The sequence below is a fragment of the Podarcis tiliguerta genome (genome assembly GCF_965153285.1).
Source record: "Podarcis tiliguerta genome assembly, chromosome: 1".
Classification (NCBI taxonomy): Eukaryota; Metazoa; Chordata; class Lepidosauria; order Squamata; family Lacertidae; genus Podarcis; species Podarcis tiliguerta.
Genome location: NC_139534.1, coordinates 54,260,782 through 54,276,101, shown reverse-complemented (window position 1 = coordinate 54,276,101; position 15,320 = coordinate 54,260,782). Strand labels below are relative to the sequence as shown.

The 15,320-nt window shown below is 41.9% G+C and overlaps 4 protein-coding genes across 4 annotated transcripts in view; 1 reads left to right on the top strand and 3 right to left on the bottom strand.

The window, feature by feature from the left end:
* Window positions 1–794: 794 nt before the first annotated feature.
* Window positions 795–1,730, bottom strand: LOC310683932 (olfactory receptor 5V1-like; the record flags this gene model as incomplete). Its single annotated transcript, XM_083454419.1, has 1 exon — window positions 795–1,730. The coding sequence occupies one exon, from the start codon at window positions 1,728–1,730 to the stop codon at window positions 795–797; it is 936 nt and encodes a 311-aa protein (XP_083310545.1).
* A 494-nt stretch (window positions 1,731–2,224) lies between these two features.
* Window positions 2,225–15,320, top strand: part of LOC310683928 (olfactory receptor 5AP2-like) — a gene marked incomplete at its 3' end in the record, with an annotated part of 42,155 nt that continues 29,059 nt past the window's right edge. The window contains exon 1 of the mRNA XM_083454407.1: window positions 2,225–2,246. The remainder of the gene's footprint in view (window positions 2,247–15,320) is intronic.
* On the bottom strand, window positions 7,791–8,726 carry LOC310679202 (olfactory receptor 5V1-like; the record flags this gene model as incomplete). The annotated part of the gene is made up of 1 exon (XM_083444065.1): window positions 7,791–8,726. The coding sequence occupies one exon, from the start codon at window positions 8,724–8,726 to the stop codon at window positions 7,791–7,793; it is 936 nt and encodes a 311-aa protein (XP_083300191.1).
* On the bottom strand, window positions 13,140–14,075 carry LOC310679242 (olfactory receptor 5V1-like; the record flags this gene model as incomplete). The annotated part of the gene is made up of 1 exon (XM_083444110.1): window positions 13,140–14,075. The coding sequence occupies one exon, from the start codon at window positions 14,073–14,075 to the stop codon at window positions 13,140–13,142; it is 936 nt and encodes a 311-aa protein (XP_083300236.1).

Here is a 15,320-nt window from a genome sequence, read left to right as displayed (position 1 = left end):
CTACCTGACATTCAGGGAAGTTTTTAATGTGTGATATTTTAATGTATTTTTAATCTTTGTTGGAAGCCGCCCAGAGTGGCTGGGGAAACACAGCCAGATGGGTGGAGTACAAATAAATTATTATTATTATTATTATTATTATTATTATTATTATTATTATTATGCATGACAGGTGGTGGTGCCATTTAAAACAGCAAGAGACCATTGCTGCATTCCCTATGGCAGTGTGGGGGGGTGAGTTTTCACATTTTCCTTCTAAAATCACAAAACAAGCAGAACTAGCCTATTTCCAATGGAGTAGAATTACACAGCTGCGACAAAGTGCGTGAAGAGGCCTGGGCAGGCTCTGTATTTATCCCCCCCAGTGCAGTTTGCCCCTCCCCCAGGGAGGTCCTGCACAGCAGCCCGCCTGTGATTGGCCAATTTTCAGGCAGGCTATGATCTGACTAGGTTCTGCACCCAGCACTGCCACAGGATTGTGCAGGGGAGATGGTGCCAGGCCGCAACACCACCTGCCCAATAGGGAGCACGAGGACTTGTCAAGTGTCAGGCCTGCTTAAAGCCTTATAGCCACTTAAAATAAAAGAAAGAGAGGTTAACTTCTTTTGCTTTGTCCCTGCTTACTGCTACAGCCATGGAGGGAATGTGGACCACCATACAAAAGTGATTTTCTCTTAAAAACAGACCTGTGTGCAGTGTTGGCAATTTGGGCCAAGTCTGAGAGATACTTCTGAATGGGCTAAACAACACATTTTGATAGTACTGAGGAACAGGAAAAAATGAACCGAGCCCATTCACGGAAATCTTTTCAAGCCAAGTGCTTTGACCAGAGCCCTCTTAACTTGCTTATTTCTCAGGCTGTAGATCAAAGGGTTTAGCAGGGGAGTAACAACCACATACAACATAGAAACAATTCTGTCCTGTTTGGGGGAATAGCTGGAGGTGGGGCGTACATAGGTGCCCATGGTCGCCCCATAGAACAGGAAAACTACAGTCAAGTGGGAACCGCAGGTAGAAAAGGCTTTGCTCCTTCCCTCAGCAGACTGCATGCGCAATATAGCAGAAATGATATAGACATAAGAGATCAGAGTGACCAGGAAAGCACCAGCTCCTAAAATACCAGGCACAACAAGAAGGACCAGTTCAAAGATGTAGGTAGAGGAGCAAGAAATCGCAACCAGTGGGGGAATATCACAGTAATACTGGTTAACTTTGCTGGGCACACAGAAAGTTAATGTAAAGGTCAGTGAGGTAAGAACCAAGGCATGGATAAAGCTAGCTAGCCAGGACCCAGCAGCCAGCTGCATACACAGCCGTGTACTCATTATGTTTGTGTAGTGCAAGGGACTGCAGATAGCCACATAGCGGTCATATGCCATCACTGCTAGCAAGAAAACTTCAGTGCCCACGAAATCAATCAGAAGGAAGAGTTGTAATACACAGCCAGCAAACGATATTGTCTTGTCCTCTGACATGAAGACCTGGAGCATCTTGGGCACAGTGACAGTTGGGGAAAGAATATCCAGGAAAGATAAATTGCTGAGGAAGAAGTACATGGGGGTCTGGAGCTGGACTTCTGTTGCTATTGCCAAGATAATTGCCCCATTCCCTGCCAGAGTGATCAAGTAGATCAGCAGAAACACCAGAAAGAGGGACATCCGCACTTCCGGAACATCAGAAAGCTCGATCAGGTAAAATTCTTTTGTTTCTGTGATGTTGTCTTTCTCCATCTTCCTGCCAATCGAATTAATCAATTGGAATATCTAAAGTACACACAGAGATAAAGTAGATTTGTTAAAGGTGTTGGAAGAGAAAGAGCAGGGATCATTCGATTTGTAACCGAAGGGTTAATTCTATCATTAGTAAGACAGCCAACCAAGAGGAGAGATGTAAGTGTTTTCTTGCAATGAATCAGAACACTGTGATCGCTACTGAGTTCTGATTTGCTGTGCTGTTCTGAATGAGTTTTCCCCCTGTATAGTTGTATGTCTCCCTGGCATGTACTAGGCCTAAAGAAAGCAACATTTGCTTATTTCTCCTCATATTATATACTGCTCTTGTTCAGTTTACTAAGTGAAGTATTCTCAGTTTCTCTTCTTTCCAGATCCTATTTCTGTTACTGAAGTGACTCTGCTAACAATAAGTAGGTCTATATCTTCCTATATACAAAAAAGTAACACTGTCGTCATGCTGTGGTTCACGTGGTGGCCACACCAAATCCTGCATGATGACACAATGACAGGCAGGTGAGTGAGTGAGTGAGTGAGTGAGCGAGCAGCAAGGTTGTCCAAGTGAGCTTCTTAAATGAGGATGAGAGGCACTGTCTGTAAAATGTGACTGCAGCAAGGTTTAATGGAGAGGGGAAGCATCAACAGTTTGGCAAATAGCTCTGAAGCAGCTACCTCCTCTGTTAAACCTTGATGCTTTAAAGGTGGGAAACCACACTCTCTAAAGCACCTCCAACCAGCCCTCCTTAAGAAGGGGTTAGGCCAGGTGTGGAGGTAGGAGTTTGCAAAGGGGTTAGCAGGTAAACGGGCTTGGTGAGCAGGAGTGTATAACTGATAGACCATTTGACTTTTAATCACATAGAACTTGTACCATACCTGTATCCCTGCCACAAACATGGCTACCAAGCAGGCCAAGAGGAACTGGCAGCTGAGTGGAAGAGAGTTGCCAAAATATCAATACAGATTCCATTGAACCTTGTTTGAAACAAGGTCATATTTACTTTTCACTGTGAAATGATTTGCCATCTTGGCTGTCTCTTAGTGCAGACCCAGTTCATCATCCTTGAGCTTCCACAGCCACCACCCACCATGAACCACCACTGGCAGCGTTGATATTCCTTTTTACTCTCCTTTCAGAGGGATATTTTTTAAAAAAGAAATTTCCCTCTCATTTATTCCATTTGGGGAAAAGTACAAACACTAACTTCAAGGGAGGTGTTGGTTGCAGAGTATAGGATGCAGGGGATCTGAAACCACCCCTTACCCACCCCCAGTAAAACCCCCAGAAGGCCCCATTTGTTCCCTCACCACTTTCAGAGCACCAACAGCAATAGCAAGAGATCTTGCCACTGTTTCTGCAGACCCTCCAAGTGTCCCTATTTTCCAGAGACATTCCCAGATTTACAGAAGCCGTCCCAGTTTCTTATTGGATCCCAGAATGTCCTGTTTTTCCTTAGGATGTCCCTGTCTTCACTGGAGAAATGTTGGAGGGTATGGAGCTATGCAACCCCCGAGCCAAGGAGATAAATAGCTATCCAACCTTTAGAAGACATTGGAATACAGTCCTGTATAGGGAAGTTTCTTAATGTTTAATGTTTTATTATGTTTTTATATATGTTGGAAGCTATCCAGTCAGATGGGCAGGATATTATTATTATTATTATTATTATTATTATTATTATTAGTGCCCCTGTTTTCATCGGAGAAATGTTGGAGGGTATGCTTCTGAAGGGGGCCCTCCCTGATCTCTCTCCACTGAAATATCTCTCTTTCTCTGATCATGCAGAGGAAGATCTGCACAATCCTATGGCATAGGAATGCAGACTTGATGAAAATAATAGTTTAATAATATAAACTGTATCATATACTATGTAATGTAAATTATTCTGTTCAAAATTTTAGAGACCACTGGAATGATGGGTAATACATTAGTACCAAAGCCTGAAAGATATTCCTAAATTGCAGGGGTTTGGACAAGATGACTATTGGGGACCTTTTCTTCTCTACGATTGTATGATTCTAATATATATATATATATATATATATATATATATATATATATATATATTGCACCGCATCTTGCTTTTAGCATTTAACAGCTATATTTATTAACTTTATCAAATATACTAGTTCGACCTGCAACACAATGTTGCAATGTCCAGCCATAGCATTCTATTCACTCCTTTCTATCTCTACCTTACCCTAAACAGCAAGTTAGCATTTCATGCTCACTGAGCAGGCTGTTTGATGGTTACCCTCCTCCTAAAGCTTTTTGCCCTGAAGATGCTGCCCAATTCTGCAAAATTCAAGGATTCCTACACCAGCTGATACAGTGGAACCTCAGTTGTCGAACGTAATCCATTCCAGAAGACCATTCAACTTCTGAAACGTTCGACAACCAAGGCTCAATGGGCTGTCAGCAATTTCCACTGAGAAATTTGAAAAGCACGCAGTGGAAGCCGTTCAACTTCCAAGGCGCATTTGAAAACGGAAGCATTTACTTCTGGGTTTTTGGCATTCAGGTTCCGAAACATTCGGCTTCCGAGACACTCGAAAAACGAGGTTCCACTGTATATGCCAAAGATACTATCATTTTTGGACTGCCATCACTAAACCTACAATATACATTCTCACAAATAGATTTAAATCTTGGGTAATGGCAACAATATATTCAAAGCTACTAACATTTACTAAACCTACCATATATCTATACATTCCCACCAACATTTCCATTATACAGATAGGGGACTTTTAATTATGAAATAGAAACTTGCCCAACATTATCAACTGGTGTCTCAGTGAGTTCTGATCTTTGATCTTTAGTACACTAAATAAATACAATATGAATTTTTTAAAAAAACACAGCACTACAGACCTAAAATGTTTGACTGCCTAAGATTGCCAGTATAATGAAATTCACCCACTTGCCTTTATTGCTTTCCTTGTAATGTGTAGCACCACAGTAGGAAGTAGTGAAGAACTTATGTGGAGTCAAGAGAAATGTACATCTTCTGAAGTATAATATAAGAAATATTGCTACTGCCATTTGGCAAAAGGGGAAAGCCTTCTCCCCCCTCCACTCCCGCTTTTGCCATGGGGAGAGCTGGCATTAAGGTGAAGTGTCTACATTGGGACAAGTGTCCCTGGGGCACCTTGCTGCTCCTGCCTTGAAGTTGCAAGTGAGAAAACGTATTTAGCCCAAATGTGTTTTGAATCCTATGACCCTCATTCAGGGTAGCTGAGTTCTCCCAAAGCTAAAAACAAAAGCAAAACATTCACATACGAAATTACAACCTATATAGTACATCAGATGGAATACCAGCAATTTACAGCTAGTCACATCAAGTCAAGCCCCTACAGAAAACTGACAAAGTGGTGCTGAAAAGTAGACACCTATGTCACCAGATGTACCTGGGGGCGGGGAGATATAAACATGGTGCTACCACAAGTTACTTGCTTCACATCTCAACATAAATATAAAGAGAGGTATTGGTTATCATCGCTAAAAAGAATTAAAATGATAGGTACATGGAAAACAACCTTCCACTGATTGAACCTGGGATTATGTGCAAGCAAAGCACGAGCTACCAGGCAAAAAATTCCTCTATAACCTGGCCTTTGTTCTTTAACTATTGGTGGCCATTTGGAAGTGGGTGGTATGTTGTTAATGTATTTCTTTTTCCTCTTGGTTTTAATGTATCTATGTGAGAGGGTTCCTGTCTGTCTGTTTGTTTGGTTGCAAGTTGCTAACAAATTTTATAAATAACAACAACGACTTCACTTTTAAAATATACATAGTTGTTCATAGTTTTTCCAAGAGCAATGTCTTCCCATTCTTTTTGTGTGGGAGAAGATGGAGCTGTTTAAATATACTTTTATAACTCTGTTAGGATGCACATTGAGGGACGCGGGTGGCGCTGTGGGTAAAAGCCTCAGCGCCTAGGGCTTGCCGATCGAAAGGTCGGCGGTTCGAATCCCCGCGGCGGGGTGCGCTCCCGTTGCTCGGTCCCAGTGCCTGCCAACCTAGCAGTTCGAAAGCACCTCCGGGTGCAAGTAGATAAATAGGGACCGCTTACTAGCGGGAAGGTAAACGGCGTTTCCGTGTGCGGCTCTGGCTCGCCAGAGCAGCGATGTCACGCTGGCCACGTGACCCGGAAGTGTCTGTGGACAGCGCTGGCCCCCGGCCTCTTAAGCGAGATGGGCGCACAACCCTAGAGTCTGTCAAGACTGGCCCGTATGGGCAGGGGTACATTTACCTTTTACCTTACACTACAGCCCTCAGGGGTAACTCCCACTGTGTCTCAGGCAAGGCTGCTACAGTTAGTGTGGACAGGTTGAAGCTGCTGAATCCAAAAATTCTTGTTGCAAGGAGCTTCAGCCATCAGTACTCACAAATAGTAGGGCCTGTTGTTGTTGCTGCTGCTGCTGCTGTTACCCCAGATGTAATGTTGTGCACTAGTGTGAACCCACAAATGCACAATTAACCTACTCAAGCTTCAATGCAAACAAATCAGAGCAGAAAAAACAGTCATGGTGTCAAAACTTTACCCTATATCAAAACAAAAGGCCATGTATTACTCTCTTTAAAAGATGTCCTGTGGAAACGGAGGAGGATATCAACCAGATTTTATTTCCTTTTAATCAATCAGTCAAATATTAGTCAAGAATGTGATTAGAAGCCAAACATATGAGAGTATTGAAGGACAGAAAAAAGAGAATTTAGCCACTTCATGAAAATGTTTGGAGGTGAAATGCTTTGACCAATGCCCTCTTAACATCCTTATTCCTCAGACTGTAGATCATAGGGTTTAGCATGCGAATAACAACCCCATACAACATAGAAACAATTCTGTCCCATTTGGGTGAATAGCTGGAGGTGGGGCGAACATAGGTGGCAATGGTGGTCCCAAAGAAAATGAACACTACAGTCCCGTGGGAACCACAGGTAGAAAAGGCTTTGCGCCTTCCCTCAGCAGACTGCATGCGCAAGATAGTAGAGATGATATAGACATAAGAGATCAGTGTAACCAAGAAAGCACCACCTCCTAAAATGACAGCCACAAGTTTGCCACATGCATATCCCAAAGTATACGTAACCAGAGGTGCTCGTAAGTAGAGGTACCACTGTATTGTACTTCTGTATTGTACTTCACCAGATCTTAACCTATTACAGTATTTGTAAGAATGGACTCCAAATATCATTAAATTTGTCCATGGCAAGTCTGCATTTATATGCAAGTTGTTCAATCCATATGGAAGTCTTCAATCCAACTGTAGAAGGGAGGTTTTGTGATGAACAGAATAATATCATCTGCAAACATTATCAATTTGTATTAAGAAGATTGAGTTGTTTAGGTATACTTTTATAACTCTATTAGGATACATGACACTTTTCAGAGAAACATGAGCAAGGGGGTTGCTGAGTCAAGGAGCATACAGTCTAGATGCAGATGAGTTACAGCATAGGGGCTACAGTAGCAGGAGGGATTACATACAGTGAGAATAAAAGATAAACAAAGGAAGAATTGGAGCAAATATCTTTTATAAAATGTTTACACTCAGAAGTAACTCCCACTGCATTCAGGTGGACTTACTCTCAGGCACTACGTGAAGACAGGTTGAAGCTCCTGATTCCAGAATTCCTTGATGCAAGGAGTTTGAACCATCGGTACTCACAAATATTAAGGCCTGTTGTTGTTGTTGCTGCTGCTGCTGTTGTTACTCCAGGTGTAAGACTGTGAACTAGTGTGAACCCACAAATGTACACTAACCCCATGGAATCTTCAATGAAAACTAATTTGAACACCAAAAACAGTCATGGCTTTAGACTTATATTCTTTATGAAAACAACAGTTTAAATGCCCAGGATAAACCCTTATAAAGGCTGTGTATTCTACTCCCTTAAAATATGTCCTGTGGAAACTGAGAAAAATCTGGACCAGGGCTGATATCAAGACTTAATTTGCTTTCCCTCTCAAAGGATCAATCAAGTATTAGTCAAGAATGTGGTCAGAAGTCCAACATATTCTGAGAGTATTGAAGGAAAGACAGAACCTAACCATTTCATGAAAATATTTTAAGGCTGAGGGCTTTGACCAAGGCTCTCTTAACGTCTTTGTTCCTCAGACTGTAAATCATAGGGTTTAGCATAGGAGTAACAATCCCATACAACATGGAAATAATTCTGTCCTGTTTGGGCGAATAGCTGGAGGTGGGGCGAACATAGGTGGCAATGGTGGTCCCATAAAACAGGAAAACTACAGTCAAGTGGGAACCACAGGTGGAAAAGGCTTTGCGCCTTCCCTCAGCAGACTGCATGTGCAGGATAGTAGAGATGATATAGATGTAAGATATCAGAGTGACCAGGAATGCACCACCTCCTAAAATGCCACCCACAAGGAGAGCAGCCAGTTCAGGGAGGTAGGTAGAGGAGCAAGAGGCGGCCATTAACGGTGGGATATCACAGTAATATTGATGAATTTTATAGGGCTCACAGAAGGATAATGTAGAGGTCAATGAAGTATGAATCATGGAACTGATGAAGCCGGTTAGCCAGGTGCCTGCAGCCAGCTGAACACACCGCCATTTCGTCATGATGTTTGTGTAGTGCAAGGGACTGCAGATAGCCACATAACGGTCATACGCCATCACTGAGAGTAATAAAATTTCAGTGCCCACAGCATCAATCAGAAAGAAGAGTTGTAATACACAGCCAACAAATGATATTGACTTGTCCTCTGACAAGAAGACCTGGAGCATCTTGGGCACAGTGACAGTTGGACAAAGGACATCCAGGAAAGACAGGTTGCTGATGAAGAAGTACATGGGAGTCTGGAGGTGAACATCCGTCGCTATTGCCATGAGGATTGATCCATTCCCGGCCAGAGTGATCAAGTAAATCAGCAGAATTGCCACAAAGAGGACGATTCGCACTTCTGGGAGATCAGACAGCTCTGTGAAGTAAAAATCTCTTGTTTTTGTAATATTGGCTTTCTCCATTGCCACTCAAATAGCATATCTAAAGCACGCAGAAAACAAAAGCAGATTTGTTACAAGAGCAAGAGCAGGGATCATTCAGTTTGTAATCTAAGGGTAGTTCTGTTATTAATAAGACAGCCAGTCAGGAAGCATGGTGCCAATGCCCCACGTCTAGGGGATCGTAGGCACCTCGGCTCCCTTGGCATCAGTTTTAAGAGGGCTAGGCTCCCTCAATTTTCAGGCATTTGTTGTCTTTCTTAAAACTACAACTATAATGTTGCAATGTCCACCCACAGAGTTCTATTCACTCCTTTCCACAGTGAGACAGCATTTCATGGCATGCTGACTTGGATAGTTTCCCTCCACCTAAAACATCCCACCTAAAGATGTTGTCCTCTTCTGCAAATGTCAGGGTTTCCTACATCAGATTATACCTTTTCCTGATGTGCATGGCTACATCAAGATAGCATGAATTTGCTATTAAAATATATTAATCCAGTCAATGTCCATTTGTTTTCTAATGTTAAACTTTATAAAACCAGATACAAATTATTCCAACTTTTTCATCAGCTTTTTCAACTGACAAAATAAGATTTTTCAAAATATTTGTCATTTAAAAATGTCATTAATTTTTCATTAAAATGCATGATGAAAATCCCAATATCAATAAAACAGGTATAGTATCATCTAACAACACTACCCTCCAAAATTTCACTTCCTCTTAATACCAGACCTTTTTAGGGTAAGAGAATTATTTGCCAAATCCGTCAATGTTTAATAAAAATAAATGGGTTGGAAATTTACATCATGATACCAGTGTATTGCAGACATACAATAATTCTTATAAAGTAGTAACTGAAACCTACCTTATACATTCCCACAACTGAATTTTAAATCAATGGAATGGGTTTTAATACAAGGTTGAAAACGAAATGGATTTAAAAATTAAGTCATCACAATAATGTATATTGTGAATATGATATAGTATTTCTACTGCAAAAACGAAAGCTACAGTATAAAGTCCCTTTTTACTGATAAGGGATTTAAGATTGTGGCATGGAAATTTGCCCATCACCCACTGATATCGTGAGTTCTGATGTCTGATCTTCAGCTCATTGAATGAATAGAGTATGCCTATCACTAAAAAATAGCACTACCTACCTAAAATGTTTGACTGCCTAAGTCTGCCAGTACAATAAAGCATCTACTTGCCTTCCTTGCTTTCCTTGTAGACTTAAGCACTACAGTAAGAGAGGGCAATGTGAAGAATTTATGTCTCATCAGGAGAATGATGTCACGCCTCTTCTGAACTAAAATTAAATAAACATTGCCTCTAACTTGAGTCAAAGGGGCAAAGTACCGTATTATTTTTCCTTTGGTACAGCAGTGTGGGTGAATGTGTGTGGGTGAATGTGTTGAGACAAAGTGTCTATATTGGGACAAAAGTCTCTGAGGAATCCGGCAGTCCCTGAGTTGAAGTCTCAGAAGTGTGCAAATTCATTTGGCCAAAAGGTATTTTATATGCAATGGCCCTGATCCATGGAAGTTGGGTTGTGCCCAAGTTCTGGTGAACTCAGTGGAATTTACTTTAACCTTGAAATCTCATTATCAAGCAAGAATATTTTAAAAAAAAAAACGTGGAGTCAATAGAAATGCTGGCATATGTTTTCTGAAGTAAAGTTTAAAAAACACTACATCTGCCATGAGAGGAAATGGCACCAAGAGAAAGTGGCTACATTTGGACAAAGGGCTCAAAGGAATACTGCAGTTGCTGACTTGAAGACTCATACGCGCAAAAGCTCTTTTGGCCATAAGAATACAATGGTCTTGATCATGAGCGTAGCCAGGATTTTTGTTTTGGGTGGGGCAGGCTTTTGTTGGGGGACAGAACCTCAGTTAGCTATATAATTTTATTGATTTTTATTGATGGGGGGCAGCTGCCCTTCCCTGTCCATGCTCCTGATCCAGAGAAAAAAAATGTTAGTCCTATGTTCTGGAGAACTCAAGCAAACTTTATTTAACCATAAAATCTCATTGATTTCTATGAAGTTCAAGGGCAGCAGATTTACTTGGGACCAAACCTTCTTTGGAGGTCTTTAAGCAGAGGCTTGACAACCATATGTCAGGAGTGCTCTGATGGTGTTTCCTGCTTGGCAGGGGGTTGGACTCGATGGCCCTTGTGGTCTCTTCCAACTCTATGATTCTATGATTCTATGATTCTATGATTCTATGAAACCTGGTTTAAAAGGCTTTTTTATAAACTGCATCCTGCATTCCTCTTATCTTCCATTTGCGAGGCCACCCAGAAGAATCTAGAAATGGTGGTTTGCGTTGTTAACTATCCAGCTATTAGAAAGTCACAAATAGGGAGAAAGAAGATGGTATCTCAAATAGCTTGCCAGGATTGATCTTCCTGTTATCAACACACAGACGGAAGCAGCATTAGTCAGCAAAATCAATATCAAATTCAACATGCCAATGCCTTCAATATGTGTAGATGTCAGGGAGTGTTGATAACAAATGAGTGTAGTTAATTAACTAGAAGATTTATTGCAAAAACAGAGTTCACTGGAGCAGCGATCACAGCTGTCCATCTATAAATCAAAGATGTCCCTTCTAAGGAGGGTGTTTCCCGCGAGACCAGAAACAGCCGAACTTCCTCTTGTGATGTATTCTGTCTTGCAGACCCCCCCCCCCTTATGCCCCTGGACCTTGGACTAAGGGGGTCAGCTCCCACCCCTCCTCATTCTCTGAAACAATGCCACCATGGTCCTTCACGCTCTCTGAGCTGCTTTCATTTCTAGCCCCTGCATTTTGTCCTTCACTAGTGTGCTGGCAAGCTGCCAGCTGACTCTCTGCAACTCGGCTATCAGTTTACATTCCTAAGGGCAGGGAAGTTGACTTTCGGCTATAATCATCCTGTCTTGTAGTTAACTCTCCCTCTCTCTTCCTGGTTACGTCCTTCACCTGGGAGCTGGCTGCAAACTTGCCCTGGGGGCTGGCTCATTCATGACAGTTGATGAGGGCTAAGAAGCCTTTCTTGGGACGCAGGTGGCGCTGTGGGTTAAACCACAGAGCTTAGGACTTGCCGATCAGAAGGTTGGCGGTTCGAATCCCCGCAACGGGGTGAGCTCCAGTTGCTCGGTCCCTGCTCCTGCCAACCTAGCAGTTTGAAAGCACGTCAAAGTGCACGTAGATAAATAGGTACCGCTCCGGTGGGAAGGTAAACGGCGTTTCCGTGCGCTGCTCTGGTTCGCCAGAATCGGCTTAGTCATCCTGGCCACATGACCTGGAAGCTGTACGCCAGCTCCCTCGGCCAATAAAGAGAGATGAGTGCCGCAACCCCAGAGTCGTCCGCGACTGGACCTAATGGTCAGGGGTCCCTTTACCTTTAAGGAGCCTTTCTTAGCCTTAAGTACTAACCTTTGCCATTAGTTTACACTCTTTGCTTTTTTGTTAATCTCCAAGCCCAACTCAAACATAAGAACTGATGCTTTTCACCTAACTATCTAGGAATCCATGGTCACCCAAGAGACTTCGCCTGTCTCTGTAGAAGAACATTTCTTGTGGAACAACACACTCACACACCTTGCATTTTACCCTTGGCTTTCCTTCATTCCTATGCTGAGGAGATTGCCATGTCACCACTATCAACCCCAACAGACCTTATCCTTGCAGAATCAGGAAATGCATTAAACTCTCTCAAGTCCACCCCTCCCTCTCCTTCCCCGGCCTTCTGCTTTGAAGCCCCATGAAGTCCTCTTCTCTTGGGGAAACGTGTTCTCTTGCTTGTCTGTTGTCTCACCCTAAAATCTCAATTCCCCCTTTCCTCACTATCCATACCCTCCCACTGCTAAAGGGTGACTGCCCAAAGCCTCTAACTTGCATTCTTGATATTTTTGCCTTAAAACCTTCTCAGAACCCCACTCTTGAACACCCCCTAATTCCTGTGAATATCTCTGTTTCTCTTCTGCAAGCAAACAAGTCTAGTCACCCACCCACCCTGGTTCTAAAAGAACTTTCACCCCTTGAGCCACCATCCTCTTTCTCTGCCTTCCTTCACCACACCTGTGTTTTCAAATGAGTATCTAGGAAAATTTGAGTGTCAGATTGCATGTGAGAATTGCAGACTTGTGTCCAAACTGCATAAGGTATTTACTCAAATCGAATGCGCCATCGAATCTAATGCACACCTTTATTTTCACAACATAATTTGGCCCCCAAGAAGTGCGCATTAGATTTCAGTAAATATGGTACCTCATAACAGGTCATTAAATGATTGTCTCCCAGTACAGGCTCATAAGAAGGAAGGAAGGAAGGAAGGAAGGAAGGAAGGAAGGAAGGAAGGAAGGAATATTGTAGTGACTTTTAGCTTAGAAGTACAACGTATTTGAAGGACAGTATTCAAGGAAAAATGGAATGAACCCAATAATTTCATGAAAATATTTTCAAGCGAAATGCTTTGACCAAGGCCCTCTTAACATCCTTATTCCTCAGACTGTAAATCATAGGGTTTAGCATAGGAGTAACAATCCCATACAACATGGAAACAATTCTGTCCTGTTTGGGCGAATAGCTGGAGGTGGGGCGAACATAGGTGGCAATGGTGGTCCCATAAAACAGGAAAACCACAGTCAGGTGGGAACCACAGGTAGAAAAGGCTTTGTGCCTTCCCTCTGCAGACTGCATGCGCAAGATAGTAGATATGATATAGACATAAGATATCAGAGTGACCAGGAATGCACCACCTCCTAAAATGCCAGCCACAAGGAGAGCAACCAGTTCAGGGAGGTAGGTAGAGGAGCAAGAGGCAGCCATTAGTGGTGGGATATCACAGTAATATTGGTGAATTTTATAGGGCTCACAGAAGGATAATGTAAAGGTCAATGAGGTATGAATCATGGAATTGATGAAGCCGGTTAGCAAGGTCCCAGCAGCCAGCTGAACACACCGCCTTTTGGTCATGATGTTTGTGTAGTGCAAGGGACTGCAGATAGCCACGTAGCGGTCATACGCCATCACTGAGAGCAAGAAGACTTCAGTGCCCACAGCATAAATCAGAAAGAACAGTTGTAATACACAGCCAATAAATGATATTGTCTTGTTCTCCGACATAAAGATCTGGAGCATCTTTGGCACTGTTACTGTGGGGCAAAGGACATCCAGGAAAGACAGGTTGCTGATGAAGAAGTACATGGGGGTTTGGAGGTGACTATCTGTTGCTATTGCTGTGAGAATTGCCCCATTTCCTGCCAGAGTTATCAAGTAAATCAGCAGAATTGCTACAAAGAGGAAGATTCGCACTTCTGGGAGATCAGACAGCTCTGTGAAGGAAAAATCTCTTGTTTCTGTGATATTGGTTTTCTCCATTGCCACTCAAATTGCATATCTAAAGTACGGAGAAAAGAAAGCAGATTTGTTAAGAGAGCAATAATAATAATATAATAATTTATTATTTATACCCTGCCCATCTGGCTGGGTTTCCCCAGCAACTCTGAGCAGCTTCCAACAGAATATTAAAGTACAATAATTTATTAAACATTAAAAGCTTCCCGAAACAGGGCTGCCTTCAGATGTCTTCTAAAAGTCTGGTTGTTGTTTTTCTCTTTGACATCTGGTGGGAGGGCGTGCCACTGCCGAGAAGGTCCTCTGCCTAGTTCCCTGTAACTTGGCTTCTCGCAGTGAGTGAACTGCCAGAAGGCCCTCGGAGCTGGATCTCAGTGTCTGGGCAAGAGCAGGGATCATTCTGTTTGTTACCTAAGGGTAGTTCTGTTATTAATAAGACAGCCAATTGGGAAGCAGGGTGCTGATGCCCCAACTCTAGAGCACCTTAGGCACCTCGGTCTACTTGATATCAATTTTAAGGGTGCCAGGCTCCTTCAATGTTCAGACATTTGTTATCTTTCTTAAAACTACATGTTTGACCTGCAACAAAATGTTGCAATGTCCACCCACAGTGTTTTATTCACTCCTTTTCACAGTGAGACAGCATTTCATGGCATGCTGAGTTTGATAGCTTTCCTCCACCTAAAACTTCCCACCTAAAAATGTTGTCCTCTTCTGCAAATGTCAGAATTTTCTACATTAGATGATACCTTTTCCTGGTATGGGTAGTACCTTTTTGGCTAGATAAAGACATGAATTTGCTATTAAAATTATATTAATCAAGTCAATGTCAATTTGTTGCAAATGTTAAACTTTATAAAACCAGATACAAATTATTTCAGCTTTCTCATCAGCTATTTTCAACTGACAAAATAAGATTTCTCAAAATATTAATCTATTTTTCATTTAAAAATGTCATTAATTCTTCATTAAAATACATGTTAAAAGAAGAAAATATTTTTTTAAAAAAAAATCTAAATCAATAAAACATGTATAGTGGCATCTAACAGCATTACCCTCCAAAATTACACTTTCTCTTAATACCAGACCTTTTTAGGGTAAGAGTATTATCTGCCAAATCTACCACTGTTTGATAAAAATTAATGGATTGAAAATTTACATAATGATAACAGTGTAAAGCAGACATACAATGATTATTATAAAGCAGTAACTAAACATACATTATAAAGCAGTAACTAAACCTACCTTATACATTCCCACAACTGAATT